Source organism: Acanthisitta chloris, unplaced genomic scaffold (genome assembly GCF_000695815.1).
Source record: "Acanthisitta chloris isolate BGI_N310 unplaced genomic scaffold, ASM69581v1 scaffold9122, whole genome shotgun sequence".
Taxonomy (NCBI): Eukaryota; Metazoa; Chordata; class Aves; order Passeriformes; family Acanthisittidae; genus Acanthisitta; species Acanthisitta chloris.
In genome coordinates this window covers 47,411-72,058 of record NW_008659878.1, presented here as the reverse complement: position 1 = coordinate 72,058, position 24,648 = coordinate 47,411, and the positions used below count along the sequence as shown (strand labels likewise).

At 38.2% G+C, this 24,648-nt stretch overlaps 1 protein-coding gene across 1 annotated transcript in view; it reads right to left on the bottom strand.

Moving 5' to 3' along the window:
- The window catches only part of MYO1B (myosin IB), a 90,473-nt gene that overhangs the window by 19,106 nt on the left and 46,719 nt on the right, over positions 1–24,648 (bottom strand). Inside the window, exons 7-17 of the mRNA XM_009069576.1 lie at positions 20,954–21,052; positions 20,485–20,588; positions 19,518–19,665; positions 18,713–18,831; positions 17,837–17,923; positions 17,456–17,521; positions 5,462–5,566; positions 3,958–4,020; positions 2,995–3,195; positions 487–713; positions 120–320 (exon numbers count right to left, since the gene is read on the bottom strand). Of these exons, the coding sequence (XP_009067824.1) occupies positions 120–320; positions 487–713; positions 2,995–3,195; positions 3,958–4,020; positions 5,462–5,566; positions 17,456–17,521; positions 17,837–17,923; positions 18,713–18,831; positions 19,518–19,665; positions 20,485–20,588; positions 20,954–21,052 (1,420 nt within the window). The remainder of the gene's footprint in view (positions 1–119; positions 321–486; positions 714–2,994; positions 3,196–3,957; positions 4,021–5,461; positions 5,567–17,455; positions 17,522–17,836; positions 17,924–18,712; positions 18,832–19,517; positions 19,666–20,484; positions 20,589–20,953; positions 21,053–24,648) is intronic.

Below are 24,648 nucleotides of genomic sequence, written 5' to 3'. Positions count from 1 at the left end.
ACCTGAATCAGCAAAGGCTGCAATATAGTCATTTTGCAATATATACAACAAATTCAAAAAATCAGATAGTAATTTCACTCACTGGAACAGGCCAGGTAAGAATATTGATGTTTACCTACCTGGCTGGCCCTCTCCAGTGGGGCCATGTCTGCTTACACAGCATTTTGTACCTTTCCAGGCAAGGCTCATACGCCTGCCTGAAGGCATAACCTGCCCTTCTGACCCGAACGTTCTCCATCAGACCGAGGTAGCGGATCTGGTGGCGCACTAGGGCATCATTGAAAACGTGGGCAGCCTTTTTGTCATTGGGTTTGATGCACCTGGAAAGGAAAACATAAAGAAAGACTTCTTTGCAGCACATCAACAACTATTGCTGTGAGTTTGAACCATAGTTTTCAGTAGTTTATCCTTGGATATTGAGATTTGATTTTATTTTTAACTTCACCAAACAGAAATTCACCAAAGCTTTGCCATAGGGTTATTTACCTGATATAGTTGGGGTTTTTTTTCTGAAGATTTTTCATCAGGGTAGCAACCGAAGCTTTGAACTGTGACCCTGCTGTTGGTGGTCTCTTTAGATTGATCTTAGCAGGGTTACCTTCTGGGAACAATGCTTTGATAAGAGGGTGGTTGGCCTTCCACATGGCCTGGGAGAGGTCACGGTACAGAAGATCATTATTTTTGTCAACAAATCCTTCCACCTGGTACATAACCTGAATAAGAGAGAAGAGTCTCATCAGAGCAGGTTTTGAACTATAACTGATCCGAGAAATTGATTCCTCCCTCTTTCTCACTAGTCAAAACAAGCAAAAGATATTTCAGCTTTCATTTTAAATCTGACATTTGGAAGACTTTTTGTTGGGTAAAATTTCTGTGAACAAGCTACCTGAGAAAGATGCATTTTCTCATACTGCTACCAGCTCCTTGTGCTGATCAATTCTTGTTTCTGAAATGGAAGAGACTCTTCTCTTCCATGATAATTGTGATACAGCACCACCTGCCAATACTCAAAAAAAATCTTTTTTTTTTTTTGTGGACAAAAGATTTTCTCCCTCTCTTTTGAATCAAAACAGCAAAAATACACTTTCCTTCAAAGTACTAATGCTTACATTATTTTCCTAACTAAAACAAAATATGAAATATCACCTCTTTGCTACCACAGCAGCAAGCAGCTAGCTGTGCAATGCCCAGGGGACTGTTATTTTAAAGGACTTTTACCAGGAAAGGAATCCAACAACAACAAAGGACTAGTACAAAGCTCTGACCTGCAGCTGGAGACTGAGGAGGCATTCAGGGGAACTTCATGTAGATCTCAGATTGCTACTGGCTTCTTCAATTTTTGAGGGTATGGAATTTAATTTGATTAATTGTGACAAGTCAGCTGGCTGGTAATACAGATTCTTCAGCTTCATTATTTCTCAGCTCTGTGTAGATATGTACTATGTACACAGAATACTGCACAAAACTAGAACTGACATAGCCATACTTTACACAACAGCAAGTGACTGGGAAGTCAGGCAGCATTTTTAACCTCGGAGAACATGATTCTTTTCTCTCAGGTGTAGTAAAATGCCACTACCAAAAGAAACTGTTTGTATGAACTTACTCATATTTCATAAAAGGAGGGTCAAACTTTTGTTGTCCAGTGACAAGATCAAAATGTTCTCAGCTGAAGATGGAAAAACAACATTCCTCCCAAAATAGGAGGAATTCACTGACTGCTCTGCTGGGTAAGCGAATGCCAGTAACAATCAAAGACCCTCACTGCTGTTGAGACACAATCTGTGCACAATCCTTCTCAAAGAACTGGGGGATTTTCAATTCACTTAGAATTTTGACAACCAAAGAAATACCTAAGTATTAATCCCTGATAGATTATATGCAATTAAAAGAATCTTCCTGTCAAACACACAATGCTAAGTCAATGAATGGCTGCCTCAAAGGCTGAAAGTCTGATATTTCCAGGACTATTTTGGTGAGCAAATTATTGAGCTATTCAAAATTGCAAGATTGTGAAAATGTTAAAAAGCATTAAGCAGTCCTCGGGTAATGAAACACTTTCCACATAGTCTCTACTCTGAAAATATCACTTCAGCAGATTCAGACGAGAGGTATAGTTTCAATCCTACATTTACTTTTAAATTTTTTTTTAAAAAGGAATTGTTTTCTTTCTACACATTTAACTTTTTTGATTTTCATTAATAAAAAGTCATAATGAATTACACATCAAAAGCTATCAGACTTGTATTTATTTATACTGCTTATGTTGTAAGAAACAAATTTGCAAGCCCTCTGCATAGCTTTCTCTTCCATCTGTTTGAACACACAGAGTATCAAACTCAGTTCCTTCAAATATAAAAAAACCTCCACTTTCTCAACAACATGACTAAGGACTGCAGCTAGTTCAGTGACAAAGAAAATGCTTTCCAAAATATGTTGCCTTCAAGTGTGCACAAATTTTTGTCATTCTAAACAATGTTTTATTTCCAGAGACCTACTAGCAGCACCAAAGCACATGAGGCATCTTTCTCCCTAGATGAGAGAAGAACTGCCTTTGATTTCAGCTAGAGCAGCAGGACTTTTAACAAGGGCATGTAGTGATGGGACAAGGTGGAATGGCTTTATACTGACAGAGGGCAGGTTTACATTAGATATCAGGAGAAAATTCATCACTGTGAGAGGGTGGTGGGGCACTGGAACAGGTTGCCCAGAGAAGCTGTCAATGTCCTGTCCCTGAAAGTGTTCAAGGTCAGGTTAGATGGGGCTTGGAGCAACCTTGGCTAGTGGAAGGTGTCCCTGCCCGTGGCAGGGAGGTTGGAACTAGGTGACCTTTATGATCCCTTCCAACCCAACCCATTCCGTGATCTCTGAAAACCTTCCAACCCAAATCACGAATCTTAGGCTTATGACAGAAAAGATTCATACAGCTCTGGATTTTTTAATCAACTACAACACCCCCTGCACACCACAAGACTCCCTGTTTCAACCAGTTACCTTGCCAGCATAATGCTGAATCCTGAAGCAGTTGTGAGGCAAGGAGGTGTCGTTGAGGAACCGGGAGCACTTGCTCATCCTGCTCTCAAAATGGTCGTGTGTAGCACAGACTTGGTTCAGTTTTTCTAGGAAGGTGTCATCAGTAACAGTTCCTGGTCTCAGGCATTCTTCATCTAGCATCGCCAGGATTCCCGTCTGGTTCTGAAGTTTCAAGACAAGAGCTTTAGTATTTGTTTCCATCATATTCCATGAAGGTAAAAAAAGGTGACCACTCTCCTGTTTGACTTCTGCTACCCAGAAAAATATTCTTCAAGCCATCTCAAGGTTTGGGTCTTTTCATCATGCCCATTTTAGCACTGGGTTTTTGAAAGACTGCTTCTGAGATCTGAATCTTGAACTCCATGCTAGAATTCCATGTCATTTACTCAGACTGTAGAAACTACAACTTCACAGAATTTAGCCAGTTTATGGGTAAAATCAGCATACATTTTATGTTAATGGATAAAAACCTCTTCTTTTCAGATTGTAAAGAATTTTGTCTCTTGTTGCACTAAGTCCTCTGACTAGTACTTGTAGATACAAGTACTTTCTGTACCTCAAGCACTCAGTAACATGTCATTGAGTTTTCTAGTTTCCATATAAAAAGAAGTATTATTTACAATGCACTATGTAATATCTGCTATTGAAAACAACATTAAATGTAAATATCCAAGACTTGTTTGTTTTGAGGCCTTTTTCTGTACAGATGCTGCTGAATATTTCTAAAACAGTAGCATATATTCTTATATAAAACCCCTTTTTAAAAAATAAAATAAACTTTAACTATACAAAATAAGATGGCTAATACAATAAGTGGCTTGTTTATAAATAAATTGAAGTGTGTGAAGACCTGAAGAGACTTTACAGCTAAATTAAACCCATGCACTGAAAAATTATTCAGAGAGATACTTGAATACAACTTACATTTTCTATTAGGTCACAAATTATAGCATTGTTGAAATATTCAATATGAGTCCATTCAATCCCCTGTAAGAAAAAATAAATGTATAAACAGGAAAACAATCAAGGGAGCTTTTCCTCTAGGCAATAAAAATTATACTCCAGTTAACCAGGATGCTACTTTCAAATTTAATTCTATATGCTTACCAACAACTTATTAATAAACTGCAATCATCGACTACTAACATTATCTGCACGAAATGACTGTCCCTGAGCAGCTGCCAAACTCACTCTCCATTCTTTTCCCCGACCCGTGTCAGCTTCCCATGCACTCCCCTGGCACCAGGCCAGGCTCCTCCTCTGCCCATGCTCCCAACTGGACAGGAGGAAATCAGCCCGTTTCACTGCAAGCATCTGAGATCAAAATTTCTAAGTTCTTAGTTGCTGGACTTCTTTTTCCCTAATGGGAGGAAGAAAGAGGGCTAAATTTAGATCAGACCATTTGAAAAATCTAGGGTCTGGCTCTTGTTCAGATATTCTTAATTTCCTAATTTCTTGCAAGTATCAGCAATAAAATGTTCAGGATAAGATGATAATGCATCAGGAGGTAACACTGGTAGGGCAAAGAACTGAAAGAAGGAAACATCCATTTAATTTTGAATTTTCACTCTGTAGTACTTCTTACAGCTTAGTTCTTTCAAAGCATTTGAAATATTCACAAACTGAACTGCAGTAATGATGGTTCGGCACTAAATGCAAAAAGCAAAAAAAAAAAAACTTTAAAAAAATGCCCAAACTTCATGTTATTCCCCAGGATTACAAGGCAGGAACTTTATGCAATTTAAAAAAATGTTTATACAGCAAAATGGTATCATCCAGTGTTTACGTCTGTGAGCTGGTATTTTGTCTGAGCTCTGTATATCACAGGAAGCACTGCTAAAACCTATTAAAACTTCTGCTTGATGTTCACTCAGAGTAACATCAAACACCAGAGTCTGGGCTCCAAAGGACATCCTAAATTTACCCATAAAGCTCACACAGCTCCCTTCAATACTTACCTGAAAGAAAAGTAGAACAAAAACTATTTCTGGTTTCTTTCATGTTTCATGTTACTGTTTTCACCACCCAATTCCCTCTCACAAAGGACTAGATGGGCCTGCTGTCGTGGTGCATCCCAGACACTACTGTGTAATCCAAAACACAGGCTGTAGGGTAATGGCACTAATACCAGAAAGTGACATGAATTTTCTAATAAATTGATTATCCTTGCTCACAACTGCCAGCCATTGTTGCCAGCAAACGAATGAGAGTTGGGGCTATTTTTTACCTGGAGAACTCGACGTGAAGCAAACCACAAACCAACATTTTTTGCTTAATGTAACCACACAGCCCTACACAAACATGCTTTATGCCAGTTCTGTGGTCTGACTCTGTTCACTGAAAAGTGGTTCCAGCCTACATGCCTGTGTATCTTTGCTGGGAGAATGGGAAAAGGAGAGGATAAGGAAAAGATCCATTCAAATATTACCTCTCGGACGTATTCCTCCTGCTCTTCTTTGAGAGTCAGCTCAATGAAGATCTGCTGCAACTTCTCATTACAGTAGTTGATAATGAATTGCTCAAAGCTGTTGTCCTGTCAGATAAAACATGTTTGCTGTTGTATAAACACCCTGGAACTCAGCTGGAGCAAGTTGCTACAGAAGTTGCAAGCCAACAAGCTGCTGTGTTAACTACTCCTTCCTGGTTGTGATGTGATGGTTGGAGTAATATTTGATTGAGATCAAGATGAGTTTGAAAATTTTAGACCAATTTCTTCCCTGAGCCTTTCTCCACAGGGAGGGACAAAACCCTTTGTAGGTTTTATTCATGATGCCTCTGCATTGATTCCTTGGGCCAAGTTGTAAGGGTACCTGTGCTGTCAGGGAATAAACAACTTTTTTTGCCTGCACTAATCTGTCCCCATATAAAAATGGGGACAGATTACCCTGTAGCCTCCTGCAGGGTCTGTTAAATAAAACTATGACAGCAGCATTAGCTCTTTTCCACTCAGTAGCCAATAAAATATCCTATTTCACTACAGATCGAGGCTCAGGCTGCTATTCCAGCTGCCGCTGAGCCTGGGTTAAGAGATTATTGGCTCCAGAGGTCAACCCACCTCCTCCTTGCCAGCAAACTGCTCATGTAATTGCCCCTTGAAATGATGGGAATTAAAAGAACTTCATCGACCAAAAATCCTCTAAAAGGCTAATTCATATATAGCTGGGTTAGGGAGCAAGCAGATGTGTAACCCTTTTGAGAAGGGACTGGAGCAGACCCAGGAGGAGGGGTGGACAGCAGGAAGGCTGCTCAGTGACTGCTGCCACAGCAGCCTACCCCATCACAGGGCAGGACTGCTCCAGGAGCAGGGCCATGACATGACAGCAGCACACTTCCAAAGGGATACACATCAGCATAGCCTCAGCAAGCCCCTAAATGCAGCAGGAAAAGGTCTTGTATGCTCAAATCAGTTGAAGCTTTACTGCTTGGGCTCACCAGGACCAGGACTGCAGCCTAAAAGCTGTGGCTCACCACTTCATCTCTTGAATTTTATTTTGTTATCTTAAATGAGTGCAGTTTGGATGCCCATTCAGAGACCTGAGTGAAAATGCCCATTTCAAACAAAAAGGAATCAGCACCTTCTCTGCCTTTATTTTAGAGTGCTTGAAAGAGTCATTAATATTATAGGAATTCCATATATGTATCTGCAGAAATAACAACACTCAAGAGTGATTTTGGCTATCTGGTGCTGGTGGCCTTGAATTTGGAGTTGTGGGATTACCTTTCTTGTGCCTTGTTTTTTTCTGCATTTCTTAATTACTAGTCATGAACACCACTTTGGTTATTCAGGAAGTTTGAAAATTTCCAGAATAAAGCACTATGCCATTTTGCACTAGCAAATAAGTCTGCTATACAACATCTGTGAAGCTCAAGTTATGCTGATAGTTTTTATGACTGAGGGCAACTGCAGTCAGTTAAACATTTAAATTAAGGATCTCGTTGCTAAATGAGATTAAGAACATGCAAGCAGATTATAAATTATTGAGGTAGCACAGATTACTTCTGTCATTTTAGTTGTAGATGCAAAAATCACAGCTGATCACCAAACTTTCTCAGCCACATCAAACTCTGCCCCTCTTACCAACTGCAATTGTCACTCAGAGATTGTAAAACTTACATAGCATTAGATGATAGAGACCTAAAATTTGGCAAGAAGCAAAATCAGCACTGCAAACAAATCATACTTACTGCATTCTGTTGAAAAAGAAATAACACAAACTTTACTCAGTACTTGCATTACTTCCAATACAATACAGAGTATATCTATGAACATTTATTCAGTGTACCAAGTAGATCAATCTTCCTAACGCTGAAAATGCAACGTACTATATAAATGTTATGTATTACTACTTTGTAGATGAGATTATCTTTAGGTGCTGTCCAAATATTATCAAATGAACACAGAGATTGAGACACACCAGAGAGTAACACAGAACAGTGTTCTTGCATTGTCCTGTCTCTAAATCACAATGTACCTTTTGTCTCTGAAAGTCACATATACAACCTTGGATAGCCAAATCTCAGCAAAGGGAGTGGAGAATGGGGAAGGGAAGAGAGAATAGCAGATGAAGAATGAATACAAGTTTATTTGACACATTCAGATAAGGCCATCACTTCAGATATATAAAGACTGAAGTAAAAGGACTCTAAACTGTCACATCACCTAGATGAAAGGTAAAACATGCTCTGCATCCTCCTGCCAGGCACATGCAACCCAACACAGAGAGACTGTTTCTCCAAAAGGCCACATTATTCTGATTACAAGGGCTGCAGGACTTGTCATTCACAAATTATCCCAGCTTGGTCATCAAAAGAAGATAGAAACTGAACAGTAAATCCAGCTAAACCATCTAACTACAAGGCCATTAACAATGCATTAAAGTAATTGCTAGGTGTTTTCATGATTTGCTATGTATCTGTGATATTTATGGTTTGCCAAAAAAAGGCAAACCAAAATCCACAAAGTTCTCCACAAATCACTCACTTTGAGTTATGAAATTCTATTTGACATTGCCAAACCACTGAAAATTGCTATTCTGGGAAAAAAGCTATTGAAGAGCAGCAGCAAAGTTATTCTTTATGAATGATACAGCACAATAGGCTAACAGTTAACTGCAGCAAAGAAAAATCAGGAAAATATTTGGAACTGCTGAAATTCTCAAAACATTTAACTCTGAACAGACCAGGAGACATTTGGTAAATCAAAAACCCTTCAGAAAGAGGTGTTTTCTTTCACAGGTTTTAAGAAACCCTGTATGAAAAAACAGTGTTTATCTCTAGGCATATCTGAGTAAGGCAATGGAGATTGTGCATTTATTCTCCCTTGTTGGATATCCATAACTTTTAATTATGTGACAACTTCACAAAGCATGGATGAATACTCACAAGTGAATTGTCCTCCAGTATTTTAATGAAGGCTTCCAGAAATTAATACAACATAACTAGAAGGGATCAAAAGGACTTCTGACACTGCTGTTTAAAAGGCAGTAGAGAATAATCAATATCAGTGATAGCACATCACTAAATCCATTCAGGAGACACATGGTGGAGAGACCTAGATGTCAAGAGATTGTACTTGCTCCTTACACTGAACACTCACATTAAAGTGACAGAAAGCAGTGCAGTCAGACCCAAAATTTTAGAAAGAGTTTAATAAATTCAAATAGTCTTAGGAACTGGTAGGGAAAAAGAAAAATTTAAGACCAGTTCTTCTCAAAGTGTCACTTCTCTTCCAGGCTGTAATTCTGCTACCTTAGTGCTGAGGACATCACTTCGATCCCTGCATTTTTGTAGCAATATTTCCAACTATGCCTTTGAAATCACTATGGAATACAAAATATAACCTTTAGGGAAGATAAAACCACTCAGTCTTTCAAATTAAATTAAAGGTGGTGGGAAACAGAATGTCACCTGAGATAGGCTTAAAGCCATGTCAAATTTATAGATACAGCTCAACCAACCACCCTCAGTTAATCCTCTCAATCTTTTATCAGTTGCAACAATAAATTTAGACAAGTAGAAAAATTCACTGACAAAAATACTTCACCATGTTTCCTAGTTCACAAATAATGTTGTCTTGCTCAGACAGCTTTATATTTTATCAACCTTCAAACTAGTGGGCATCAGGGTGGTATTTCATGAATAACAAGTTTTGAGCTCTAAAAAAATTCTGCTCCATGCAAAAAAAAAAAAAAAGTGATTATATAGATGAGCAGATCATGATGTTGTACTCACTCATGTTGTCAGAGTCTATGAACCATTTCTATCACATCAATTACAGGCATGCTTGAAAGTCTACGGAAAATATTCTCTGTCCCTTAACATTTAATCTAATTTCTTCTTTGAAATATTTCCATTCACGTATCATGGAGTAAACTGAAAAACACATATGGATGTTCCTGACTTTATACATTTTTCTACCAGTGAAATACCAATAGGAAACTGACAAAATAAATACTTTTATATAAAAAATAGGCTAAATGTCTCTAACTGGTCTCAGGCAGAAATGTATCCATTAGATTTGAGAAAATAGCTAAAACAGGGCATTTTCCTAACAACACCAGATACCTTCTAACCTTCTACCTCCACAGAGAATTCAAATTCACTTTTGAGTACCCACTTTCCAGTGATTTTCAAAGACAACAAGGCAACTAAGACACCTGCGTAAAACTGAAACCCAGGTATTTTTCCATACTAGTAGGCAGGAATAAATTCTCACCTTCCACCTGCCTAATGAAGTCCTAGTTTAAGTGTTCCATTTTCTTGTGTCCTTTCTGCTGTTTTCCCCAAATCCAGCAGATGTTGCCCATCCAAATCTCAGCTATATCATCAGTATCAACACCTATACAGGTGTTTCTCAGTATCTCCTCTTCCTTCTTAATCTTTGGTCACATCAGCTCTTGTTGAAAGCCAATTTGAAAATCTATCATTCAACTAAATTCATCAATATGAGGAGGGGAAAAGACACACAGAGACTGATGCTTTTGCTCTATCACATATAGCCCCAGAAAGAAACTTTTTTAAACATCAGTGCAGCTCCAGACATCAAAAGTCTCTGACCTCCTAATACAGGCAGGTGACCCCAAGTAGTTCTGTCAGGCCCCTAGAGAAAAAGCCATATGGCAAAAGTAATGATGACAAAAGATCAACATACTCACTTCACTGAGATGAATGGTAGAATGAAGGGCGAAACCAACCAGCAAATTCAATTTATATATTACTGTGGTGTCTGGGGACAGGGATTTTTATGTATGACCACAGAAGCATACAAGTTTATGAGATGAAACTAAGAAATATAAATGCTAGAAAGTGAAAATCAGCAAAACGGTAAAACTGCATTTAAAGAAAATGAAAAAAGATACTATTTTAATCTCAGAAAGCAATGACCCAGTTATAAGATGTGACCCAGTTAACATAATTTTTCAAAGCTTTTTGCAAAGTTAGTGAAGGTATGTTACCAATATTTATCCCTTTCTTTTCTGCTTATGGACACAAATATTTGAGTAATCTAACTTGATTGACAAATATTTTCTGTAAACTAGAACAAGCTCTTTGCTTTTGTGTAAATATCTCTATAGGCAAAGAGCCAGAGAAGCATATAATTTAACTGCATATATTCCACATATATGTAACCAAAGCATATTTCAGTATCTATAATAGAAGCAAGAAAGATATATGCTGAAACTTCAGGGATTATCCATTGTCCATATTTGTGTGGCTCAACTAACATCAATCCTTATTGATGCTACTGTCACTGCCAGAGAACAAGGCACTCTGAAATCAATCTTGCTCTCAGCTGTGGTGTCCAGGCACACAGGTCTAAACCAAATTTGGACTTCAAAGGGCAAGAAACTACAGTGAATGCAGTGCGTACAATGCATGTGACTCACCCAGGTACAATCACTTCAACAAACTCCACCTGATAAATTACAGTGCTAGAAAAGGAAATACAAATAGGCAAGGACCTACTACATAATCAGAGCCATTTCTCTACTAAGAAATAGCTGCTGTAGGGCAAAACGTTGTTCTCGCAACCTGAAGCAGAACATCTGTGTATATTTGCTCCAGCATTTCAAGTATTTCCTCTGTTGAAAACAGCCAGGCAATGAGATTTACTTCATAAACCTGCATGTTACAAAATAAGCCTCTCTAAATACCTACATTATAGCGTGATTCATTAAATGGTAATTAACTTTCTGGGATGCACCTCTGCTTCTAAGCATCCTAGCACTTAAGGAAACTACTGCTTTACCTGTACATTCAAATCTCCATGGCAGCTAGGACTCCAACCAAGGGTCCCTCTCTGTAAAGCTCCTCTCTTCCATAACACTTGCCAGCAGATGTAGTTAATTATAGATTAACAATTCAGTTCTTCTCTTTCATACTTAGACAGGGCTTTGCCCTGAATGATCAGGAGGTCTCTTCCAACTCGGCTGATTCTATGATTACATTGAACAGAGAGCTGGGTACATGCATTTGGCACTGTCACTTGCCAAAATATGATATGCTGATGGGCATCAGCAAAGGGTTGAGCATTGAAAAGGAAATCTGTTGCAAGGTAGACAGCCTAGGAAAGGCGTCTAGGAATTACGATCTGGAGATTAAGGCAACTACTAAAAACCAGATATCCATGACTGTGTTAGAGCCAAACTCAAGACATAAAGAAACAGTTGCCAGAGTCTAAAAAAAATGAGAAAAAAAACCAAAATAAAAAAGCTAAGATAAAATAAGATCCTGCTAAGTAAATTTCCTCCTTAGAATCACAGAATTTTAGGGATTGGAATGGACCTTGTAGATCATCTAGTCCCAACCCCCTGCCCTAGGTAGGGACACCTCCCAGCAGACCAGGCTGCTCAAAGCCTCACCCAGCCTGGCTTTGAACACTGCCAGGGTTGGGGCATCCACTACCATCCCTGAACAACCTGTTCTAGTGCTTTACCACCCTCACAAGAAAAAACTTTTTCCTAATATCTAGCCTAAATTTCCCCTCCTTCAATTTGAATCTGTTACCCCTTGTCTTATCACTGCAGTTTCTAACCAAGAGACTCACACTCCAGCTTTCCTGTAGCCCCTTCAGATACTGGAAGGTTACTCTGAGATTTCCACACAACCTTCTCTTCTCCAGGCTGAACAGCCCCAACTCTCTCAGCCTGTCCTCATAGGGAAGGTGCTCCAGTCCTGTTATCTTTTTAACAAATAACTAAACCCTTCTCCAATAAAATAATCCCTTGGGAGTGTGGAGCCAGCAGCAATCTCTCAGAGCTCAGCATGTTCTGCAACTGTAATTTCCTTCATGTAAGCAACAGGAGAGAAAAAGGCAAAGCAACTAGTCAGCAACTGGACCAAGCTGTCACATAGGTTTATGATAGAAGGTGGAAATACCTCCCGAATTTTTTCATACCTTAAACATCTCAGAAAGGTATTTTCAATGATTACCCCTTCTTCTTTGGTTACCCTCTCTAAAAACAAATAATTAACAACTATAAACTTGTTAATATAATGCAACTGCATTCTTCATATTTCTAGCAGATTCCCTCAATAAAGACATTGACATTTTATCACTGTCCTGATAACTGCTTACAGTTACAGTATATGCAACATGACCAAGCTTCTTTGTCACCACCAGGGACTCCTACACACAAGAAGCAAGCTAATTGCCATAAATAAAAAGAAGTGCTATCAAAATTCATCACAGACTGTGAGAAATGGATCTGATTTTACTGGTGAGTAGCTTGTTTGGCTCTCTTGTTGGTGAAATTTGTATTTACTGCTGGGTTTTATGCAGAATGTGACGGATACTGCCGTATCTTTGTGTGTTCTTGTGTACCTGGAGTAAAATGAGTCAGCCAGATGCTGTCACCAAAGACAAGGCATTCACAGCACTTCAACGCCAACCCTCAGCAGATGTCAGAGAGGCAAATGGAAACAGTCCCTCTCTACAGCTCTGTCATTGGTGCATCCCAGGCTCAAATACACAGAACAACCTGCTCTTAAGGGACTGAGCAAAAAGCATTCATACTCTCAAACTGTCTTCTTGGGGCCTGGAAAATTTCAATACTAAGCCTTGCTTGGCAGTCTTAACTTTCATAAAACCACACCTCAAAACATCAGCTTCATCATATGGACCAGCTACACAGTGACACCTCAGTATTCAGAATAAAGGCTTTAAGCCAACTAGCACAGACAGACATTTTTATCTCTGAAGGCTAGGCAAGATGACATATTCACACTTGCTCCCTGACATTTATTTTTGCATAGCCTAGTTCTTGTCTATGTAGAAAATGTACACAATAGAAAACTAAATGCCCTGACCAAACAGACTGAGCCTTCTACTTGTCTCTACTGAACCCTGCCAGGCCCTCAGTCCTCTAACTCCCACAGCCTTCATCTCTTTCATACACCCCACCCCACCCTTCCACAACCCTACTTCGCAGACATACAGAAACCCACCTTGAAGAGATGCAGAAACTGCTTCTGCCCAAAAATACATAATTGAATGTGGAGTAAAACGGGGCCAGCCCCAAACCTACCCCAAGGTGGCTGGAACTCAGCTGGGGCTAAAACTCAGTGCCCCTAGTCATCATCCCTACCCCATCTCAAATCACAATATAGACTGCAGACTGGTTACACATGCAGTCACTCAAAAATGTGGATAAACATACTTGGAGCAATTAGTGTCAGGCTTCAATCTGTTGCTCAAGCTCCAGCAATGTTACACAACCAACCTGACCTTGTGGCCTGCATTTTCAGGCTAATCCTAGTCCCTAAATCCTTGCCCATAGACAATTCACACAGAACCACCTAAAATTTCAGCGTTTTGCTTTCCAAGCATTCAGTCCCAGCACACAGCTTACCACAAAGGGCATGGCAGGGTTCAAAAATAAACACAGCTTTACAGCACCTATTCTGTGGATTGTTTAGCCAAGCTTGCTGCTGACATCTGCCAAAGCCACAGAGGCTGAGGATTATTGAATGATTTAAATTCCCTAATCTGAATTTTTGGACAGCCGAGCTCTTATATCTCCTTTCTTGGATGGCTTTTGGGTTTGTCTGAAAAGTGGGGTTTGTGTTTGATAAATATACTAGAAGAAACCAAATCCCAAAGCCTATATGCCAGCAGTATTAATACTCCAGTTATCTTTCCATTGTTAAGCTTTAAGAAACCTCCAGTTACTTCGTAAATTAATTTCTGTATAAATTACAGAAAACTGTAGAAATCACAGTGAACAGCAAATAAATTAATCTTTCAAAAAGAGATGAAAAAATCTCATTTATATAAGCTTCAATTTGCATATAATAGAACAGGACTGCTATTATGATGGAGAAGGTGAAGTGCAGTATCTTTCAGAATGATAAATCTGGATTTCTTTACTCACTTTTCTTACAGAAGAAACTGTAAGATGATCCAAGGAATCATCCTACACAGGAATAAGGCCCAATTGTCAGCCCTGCCCATTATGAAACAAAACAAAAAGCCTCAAAAATCTGTAGCAAACTACTGTTTTGCAGTAAAAGTCAGACCATTCTGTAAAAATCACCCTTTGGTAAACACATACCTTCTTACTTCTTTTAGTGGTATTAAACTTCATGTGTAAATATTTCACATGCATATAAAACACTTCTGCTACACCTTCTATGTTTTTTTGATACTGTCTCCAAGGTACAGGGCCACTTTAGGTCAAAGAACATGCACTAATGATAAACTTACCTGCTTCCTGAGTAGAAGCATGATTAACAGAGACCTTTTTACCTTTGGTGTATCAAAGAGCTTACGCATTTTAAATGCACAAGTTTGTAAATGAAGTCTTTCAAGGACATTTTTGCCAACAAACAATCTTTGTAGAGTAGATGTTAGCTCTAACTTTCAGGAACAGACATCATAATCAAAATCTGACTAAAGAATTAGGTTCAAAAGGCACATTTTTAGTTATAAGTTTTAAGTAATTTATAATAAGATGAAAATAGTTACTGCCATTAATTATACCTTAGCTGATATTTCAAATGTTTAGCCATTATCTTTATAAATGTACCACACAGCAAAATCCCCCAAATTCCACTATACCTGTTATGCTGCAAATTTTAAGACACTATTAAATTTTCATTGAGTTATGATATTGTATAGTGTTTAAAGTTTATTGTTTTAATATAATTAAACAACATATTTTATGTCACATGGTTGCTTAAATTCTCAACAATGATTGTAGTTTGTAAGCATTTTTTCAGATCTTTAATAATTTTTGTGAGATTCAATCATTTCTTACAGAACTTGACTCAAAAAATATTTGGCAGCATCCTCTTAACTGCCCTTACTACATGACATTCATTCAAGCAAACACAAGACCAGTTATACTTTGCCTATACAGTGCTCATTACTGAATTATTTTACCTAGTTTAAGAATTATGACATAACATCTTTAGTTTCAACTAGAGCTGCATAGAAAATGAACTTTGGTTTGCCTTGAAAGAATGTATTTGCTTTTGATTCAACTGAGAGTAAGCATGCAGTGTCAGATTACAAAATTAACCTGTCTGGGAACACAGGGATGGCTCAGTGGGTGCTAGTGGAAGTACAGCTGATTCAGGATTTTCTAATGAACTGTTTTTCTATCATTCACCCTTTGCCATGCAGTCCAAATAACCAGTAACTGTACTAGTTACCTCCAGAAACCTAAACCAATGAGGTTGGACTTGATGATCTTAGAGGTCTCTTCGACCTTGATGATTCTATGAAGTTTCTTTTTCAAACACCTTTTAATTAAAATATGGTCTAGTATAAGCTACCTGTAAGCTTCTGGCATACTATCCAGCTCTCATTCTGAATGCTCTGAAACAATTATTTCCATTATTCTGTTATTTTCCATCATTCATAAATAATGCCATTATTTCTGTGATGCTGAACCAAGCTGCTTGGCTAGTGCTCTCCCCACAGGTCTCAACTCATGAGAGAGAGTCTGGCCTTGCATTAATGCACTGATGAATTTGATCCTCAAGTCACAAGGCAAAACCCTTCCCACCTTTTCCAGTAAAACCAATGCTTAGCATTTAAAGGAGTGAACTACCCACATGATTTTGAAGCTTTTGAGTTTGTATGAATTGGGAAAGCTACACTGTAACTCAGTATGACAGATAAGTGAAAAGAGCCCTGTTTTGTCACTTTTCTCCAGTATTTAACCGCTTACTTATGACCCTGTAAGATGTTGAATTCCTATCACAAAAAATTCCATGTGAAAAACAACCTTGTCTCTGGAACACCATCCTACAAACACACTTACTCAGTTGGCTTGTGCCCTAGTGGAAGCTTCTGTCTCCTACCTCACTGTACACATCTATCTTAATCACACACAAAAGAGCTAGTGAACAGAAGAGTCCTGCCTGAAGATGCCAGCAGTACCATTCCCATCTCCAGCTTTCTAATAGGTACACCAAGAATCAGCTCAAAAGATATCTGGCACCAAGTTCTCCATTCAGCCACCTGATCTCTTGCACTATATTTTCATAAATATACTCTTGTGTTTCATGCAAACAATGCAACCTCGTTTAGTAAACTTTTGAAGGAACTATCAGCTCTTTTTCCTCCTTGCAGAGGTGTTCTGATTTGCACATATTTGGATGTTATGCTTCTCAAATAAAACTTACATCATCCTCACATGGACAATTACTCTTTTCTGGATTACTCTCATGATCTACACAGTTCAAACACACTCCATGGGTTTTCAAGAAGGATGTGGGTAAGGATTGCATATTTTTTACTTATTTTTTCCCCAGATGAACTTCTAGTTTAAACACATACAGATTCCAGCCGAGATCTATAAATCTAACAAAAACTGTCAGAATAAGATTTATGAAAACTCCCTGTCCCTAGTGCTCTCTAACCCAATTAAAAACTCCTCATTGATTGTTTTGTTTCCAAATACCACTGGTCTAAAAATACTATTGTAAACAAACAGCAGTGAGCCACAGATCGTTAGCTAGGAATCAGCATAGAATATTTATCTCAGTAAATTGAGATGAAATACAATGTAATACCTTGTTTAATTTTGACAGGAAAAAAATATAGTTCTTATTGTGCCCTTTTTTCTTTTACAGGATACAAAGCTTGTTCAAAGAGAAACACAAATTGGTTCTGGGCAGAGATGACAGTGCCAGAGTTTTTCCTGTGTTCAGAATGTATGTCACAACAAGATATATTTAGTGTATCCATCATAAATATTTATTTATCTATGGTGTAAAAACACATGTTTGGCTTTCAGCAATGTTTGTTTCAATTGCCAGACATGCTAAAACATCTCTCTTTTCTAGTGTTGTGTTGTCAGGAATGACACACTTGATTCAAATTACATGTATTCTGATTACAAATTCATGAACTACTCTATTAAGCTTTAATAACAGCTCTATGGTTAAATGTTTACCATTATGAAGGTCTTACCTCAAAAATTTCAAAGCCATAGATGTCCAGCACCCCCATTACCTTCTTGCTCACTTCTGTTTGGGCCTTAAAAGAAGTTAAACATAAGAGTCAGTCATCTGTACATTACATACTTGGAAATCAAGGAAATCAATGTAACTCATAAACAGGCTGTCAAACTCTGTAAACTAAAATGTTAGTTATGGTCTCCCAAAATACATTTAAAGTGAGTATTTTTATAAGCTTAAAAACAGAGCAGAGAGCAATTTGTTGAGCTGTGATACAGTTATTTGTGTGTAACAGTGTATAACCAGGAAAAATTAAATTGGCAATACAGTTTTACTGTCCACTTTAATTTAAAGGATTCCAATTGATTTTTTTACAGGCACAAAACAACAATACCTTAATGCTCTCATTGATTCTGGTAACAAGCCAAGAGAACAGTCGACTGTATAAATTCTTAGCCAGAGCATCACGGGCATAATAAGCCTAAACAGAAGAAAGAAGAAAAATGTTACAAATGTTGGGCTGAACCAAACCTTTTTCTGTTATTGATGTATCTTAAAGGTGCTATGAACTGAGTAAAATCAGCACAGGCAGCACTGGCTCTGCCTAGCAGGCAAAGAAGCCAGAAGAGGTGTGCTAGGACACTAAGGCAGCATCAGCAGCTTGTTGGTGCACCCCTCTGCCTTCCTGGCCACAGACTGGCTACCCCCAGCCACAATCAGGGCACTTACACTCCCTTCCTGCTCTTCCACATAGCCTCTGAAGACTCACATCCCCCATCCTAATCCTAAGCAAAGAGACCAAAGCAGCTGCAATAAGACATGCCTGCTAGCCTGAGCTGATGAGACACAGGTGGCAATCACCCTGGCTCTGCAGCATTACAGATAGCTAAATCTACAATGGCAGCAAAAGATTTTCAGCAGCCTGGGATGTAAAACTCATATGAAATTATTGCAGTTGCCCTAAATAAAAACAGTCTGCCACAACACTTACAGCATGTGCTCTGTGCACAACCATTTTGCTTTTCCATTCTCTGCAACATTTTCCTGTCCTTCATCTTTGAGAGGTAATTCACACATAATACAAACAAATATAAACATACTAGATGTATATCTGAACACTTAGAAACTGCTGGAGTAAAAACATACTTATGTTTGCGATTTATTAACTACAGTCTATTAGTTGTAGCTTTTATTTGGGCAGTTATGGTTTAATCATGCATAAGTGTTGTTTAAAATGATTTGTTCCTTTAAAATCAGGACCTCTTTTTACCTGAGCCACGTTTAGTATTGTTGAAACTTTTTCTTGTTTGGCTTCAACTGTCCGGAAGCTGAAAGCTCTCTCCAATACAGATTGGTCTATACCTGTCAACTCGCAGATTTCTTTAAGTTCTAGCATGAAAAACAAGATTGTAAATATAATGAACCCTTCCATATCATTGCTTTTTCTTCCCCAGAACTACTGGCTTTTTAGTAGTGCAGTATTTTCCCAAAATGGGTGCTCTTCCACAGAAGTGTCCCCCCCCCTTCACACTCTCTCCCCACTACCCTGCCAAGCAAAGCTGTTAAAAATAAGCATAGCACAAGCAGAGTTATTGCTTTTTTTTTTAGAAAGCACTTTCTATCTGGTTATTTTTGTGAAAAAACTTTTCCTCCATTTATTGCAGAGTACTTTTCATGCTGAAAAAATTTCAAATGAAAATAAATGAACTTTCAAAATTTATCAACTGCAAAAACATGACCAAATGAATCTGACATTACAGGCAGAGATGCTTACTGCAAAAGAAAAAAGCCCCAACTGCAGAAAAACCAAGCAGCTAAAGAAACACACATCACCATTTAACATTTCAGAAGAAAGTGTTAATAGAGTGGGAAAAAAAGAAAATAATAATTTTTGGTATTTCAAACAGAGTAATTGCAATTGCACAGAACTCAACCCATATCTGCCTTAGGGAGAGCTCTGGAAACAATCTAATTTAATTCATATGTAAGGATAGTGTATGTCTGCAGAAATAACAAATTTAATAATGACTTCAGACAAATTAGTGGTTTTCCTCCCATCACTAGTCTCATCTTACCATTTTTATCTTTGATTTTACTTTCATCTAGGTCATTCATGCGAGATTCAGGCTTAAATTCAATGTTCCCCAGTTTCAGAACAGCTGCCACTACTTCAAAAACTGACTGTGTTTCATGATCCATAAACCCAACAATCTGCATCGCATTCTGCAAAGGAGACAGATAAAATTATGCTATAAAAGTATCTACATTTAAACAGATCATACCTGCAAAACTCACTATTTACCTGCATTAGCATAGATTAGAAATGTTTCACAGACACTTTCGCTACAAAGAGCACATGGTGTAATTCCTATGCTTAGATAAGTAAGTTTTTTAATACAAAAGACAAGTTAAAGGAGATGTGATAATGGAGGTGGATGTCAGTCCAGTGCACTTCTAGGACTTACTCAGTATAGGGGTTTCTAAAATGCAGTACTTTTTTTTCACCACTTAGTTTATAACCCAACCCAGGTTTTCCACATTCTCAGCCCAGTAACTTTTAGAATCTAAATTTGTGTACACTGTATTCATATTGACCTGTGTACAAGGGGACAAGATAAGTAGTGTGAATACAGATGAATACAAGCAAAACCAGGACAGTAAATCTTGAGAATCATCCCAGCCCTGTTTTTGTTTCAACTTGGTTAGCATCACCTGGTTTGTGTAGCTCAGTCACTGCCATCATAAGCCACTACACAATATAACTTTTCCCATGACCTGACCACAGGGTCTGGGCTTTTTATTTCTTCCCTTTTCTTTTTTCTATTTTTTTTCTTGTCCTTTTAGTATTCTCACTAGAATACTCCAGAAATTTGGTCCTTTGTATTTTCTAGCTGTAGCTAAGCTTCCCTGTGCAAATGCACTCTTCCCTGGCATAAAGAGTGCTAGCACTCAGAACATACAGCCCTGTGTGAATGGACAGAACAAGGGGCATAAGAACTCTGCATTAGTGTGAGTGTACAGCCAATCCCTGTCACTACTTACCCTGACTGTTCTGAAGTTTGCAGCGTCATCCACTCCATCCATTTTGGCAGAATCAAGGCCCAGGTAGTTGTATGTGCTGAAGTCCCTCTTCAGTTTGAGTTTGCCTAATAAATCAAATGAAAATATCATTAGCAACAACACTCCTGTTAGCAACAATTTTATCCCATATATTGTCAGGAACTGTTGTAATTATTGGATTAAGTTTTCTTCAAAGATTTTTTTAATTACAAACCTTCTGAACAACAACAAGCTTTCTTATTTCTTTATAATATACTGCAAAGCCAATTCTGACTCAGGATCTGGATAATATAAAAGCATATGTTTACTTCAGGTATTACTATGGCCACTACCACCAATAACTTGAAAAATAAATCAATATCACAGTTCCTACAGAAGCAGATGTGCATGGAACAGCCCATAAAATACAAAGAACACTTGTTTCTGAATATGGCAGAAGGGCAACACTTACAGAGAAAGTCTTCTGATGCACCAGACAATATCTGATAGAAAATGTGGAAGTTTCTTTCACCTCTTGGCTGCTTAACAACACGAGACTTCTCAAGTAGATCTAAACAAACAAACAAAATCTCACAGATCAGGGACATACTGTTGGAGCAAAACCCTTTAAAATTAATATAATCCCCCATAGTTTTCTACTTCATTGCTTCACATCATCATCAGCAAACTAGAAGATGAATAACAGTAGGTATGAACCTTATCAGAGTATATCACATTAGCACATATTTCTCAAACATTTCTTTGAGCAAGTGGTAAGCCCAGTGCAACTGTAAATCCTTCAGTTTGTGAGCTGCAGGTCAGGGAACCAATGTGTTCAAAAGATGCAAACTGAGTTACAGTACCACCACAAAATTAAGATTTGGTACACAGGCTGGACTCAATTTCAGAGGTCTTTTCCAACCTTGATGAGTCTGTAACTCTAATCTGTGATTGGATTATGGCAGGGTAAGTTTCAAATATTTTAAAGAGCAGCTGAACTATGTTATTCCATAAACATACAATTGCCTGAGAGGAACTGCAACCAGCTCAGGAGGTGACAGTGAACAGAGCTCCCACTGACCAGAGCATCTGACTGTATGAAGAGAAATAGCATTTTCCTGTTTAATGTGTTTTGTGACCACATCAGAACTTGAGCTTTATTTGAACAGACATTTGTGTTTCTGTAACTTAACATCCCCACAGTGTCTTTCCTTCCAAAGCTGGCCCTGTTCAGCACCTGGAAGTTTTGCACATCCTGATGGCAAAGCACGCCCAAGATACACCCAAACAAGTGGTTGTCACATATTGCCAGCAGCTGATCTTTACATTAGGATGGAGCAGGTCACAAATTCCCACTTTTGCCGTTTCCATTTTAGTGGCATTTTTTTCCTTTTTCCCCCCCCCCACAAGCACAGCTGACTAACATCTGACGGTTGATGCTATGTCAGAAAGGCAAGATCAGAAGGTGTCATTCTCACCAGCAGCCTAGTGTGCAACCTCTCTTCTTCTAACTTCAGCCTAAGGGCTCCGCTCCTTGAGCTGTGGTTCTAACTCAGCCATCCTAGTCAGTTAGCCTATCAGATAGCTTTCATCCTCTCTATCCTCTCTAGTTTTTAATTGACAACTGAAAGGGAAAGGCTGTTCCCTCATCCAAGTGTTAACACTTGGGCTGAGAAAGGCAAGGTGAGTGGCAGGCAGTTCAGAGTTGTTCTTGCTGTGGAGGTTCTCCAGTCAAGTGTCGGAACATATCGCAGCCAAATTTAATCTCAAAAAAAATAAACAGCGTCAGGTCCCGCAGTGGCTACACACACTTGAGGAAATGGCTGTATTCTCAAAGGATGTTGAAGCAATGCGGTTTGGCTTATTTGGGTTTAAAAATATTCTACCTAGAAATTTACTCAAATGCTGCCATAAAAGCTCAGCCAGACTTCCTGGCAAAATATTGGACGTAAGCCTTCTCATTACATGCATGCCTTCAGCAGATTTAACAAACAGGTTCTAAGGTATGTGAAATTAGTCATGTTAGGAGGGTAACTGTCTTGGTGTTTTCACCACAGTTCATCTTACGTATATATTTTTAGAAGCAATTAATTAACACTCAGCTTTCCAAAGTCCTAGCATCCCATATTCTGTTGGCCTTCGTCATTCAGGAAAAAAAGCTCCAGAAGGCAGTTACTGACAGAAAATCAGGTATTTTCCCTAAAAAGCAGCTACTGCCAATTCATTTTAAAGCTGCATTAATTCTCTTGTTTTTTCCTTTTCTTTTTGTTCACATACAGACTGAAATCAGACTTGTAGAACAGATTCAGACCATCTGCCCTACTCTTCAGAAAACTTCTTCCCTTTGTTTGCCCCAATTAGCCTTTAATAAATCAGCCACCTGTATTTTCCTTAAAGCAATCACTGCACTACCAGTAACTTTTTGGTTAACTCTCACATGACCACAAATTCTGTGGATCAAACACTTAAAAGCAAAAACACAAGGATGCACATCAGAGTGCTGCACATGGTAATGCTGTTGACAGTACCATGTGTTGACAGATTGTGCTTATCTATATGAAAATCCACAGAACCAAACCCCCCCAAAACTCTGTATTACCTTTTTTTACATAGTCTGTATGAATTATGTATAAGGACCATACAGAATTATCAAGAGAGAACATACAGAACTACATGTGGTGTGATTCTGGAATAGGTATTCTTTCTGCATTATCTAGCAATGCTTCTGCTTGAATAGAAACGTTTAAGGTGTTGCATGTATCAAAGTAACCGTAAAAATTAAATTGCCCTGGAAATGTTCAACCTTGGAAACACTTCTTAAATCATATTATCTAAATAGCCATCAATTCAAATGACTCAAACTCCAGCTACATGCCTCAGGTTTTGAAGGTTGTTATTCCTAGACAGCTCTGGTTTAGGTGCAAGAGATCTGTGTAAGCATCCTGCTCAATCAGTCCACTGAACATGAACGGATAAAAAAAGAGATGCTAAATACTTCTGCAAACTCTAATGTACAATTTTACACAATTTTGTTTTGGTTACTTCACCCATGAACTTGACTAGTGCAGAAAAATTTAGAATATTTGTATTTTTCACAGAAATTTATTGCTACAGCCACATGATGTTATTTTATGCTTTCTGTTTTCCTACCTTGATTGCCCAGCTGTCATCAGAAAAGGTGACTGATGAAAAGGAAACTACAGTAGTGGATCCCTGGGAAGTTTTCCCTACTATTCCCACCACGTTTATAATAATGTTCCCTTGAATTCATTGATCCTTAACCACGTCAAACAAAAACTACTATCAGGGAGGTATGTGCAGTGACAATGACAGCATGATTTTAAGAGTGGTAAACTCTCACTGATTGAGTGATAAATAATGTTTAAAAACATCAAAATGTTTAGTATAGTTTTTTTTTCAACCCTTCTTCATTTAGGCAAAACAGTTGCCTAAATGGTGGCAACTTGAAACACCACGGGAGATGTTGGAACAAGATTTTAAATAAATAAATAAATAAATCAACAAGAATGGGTCTCTCTTCCCATAATGTCTAATTGTCAAATTTGTGCAATATTTTTCTAAGCAAAGGAGCTTACTAACAGCAATCACATAACTAAAAAGAACTGCTGATGTCTCAGTAAGTGGGTAATTACTTTTGACTTTTAAAATGAACAAAAAATTGGTAAAGAAGAACAAGTTGCTAATTTATCACCTCAGCAGCTTAAAAACATTGTTGCCTTAGATAAATATCATAGGTTTCTTTCATGTTGTTGGAAAAGATGGCAAAACTGGGCCCTTTCTTAATCATTTCTTATTTGGACTTTAAGGACACTGTGCTGGTTAAAAATGGCTTTTCAAAAGCAGAGACTGCATATACTGTGCTTCACAACCTGCACCACCATTGTCTTCTAATTAAACATCAAACCACTGAAGGGCTTAGGCAAACTAGGAAAGGTTTTCTTTCATGTTGTTGGAAAAGATGGCAAAACTGGGCCCTTTCTTAATCATTTCTTATTTGGACTTTAAGGACACTGTGCTGGTTAAAAATGGCTTTTCAAAAGCAGAGACTGCATATACTGTGCTTCACAACCTGCACCACCATTGTCTTCTAATTAAACATCAAACCACTGAAGGGCTTAGGCAAACTAGGAAAGGTCATGCTAAAAT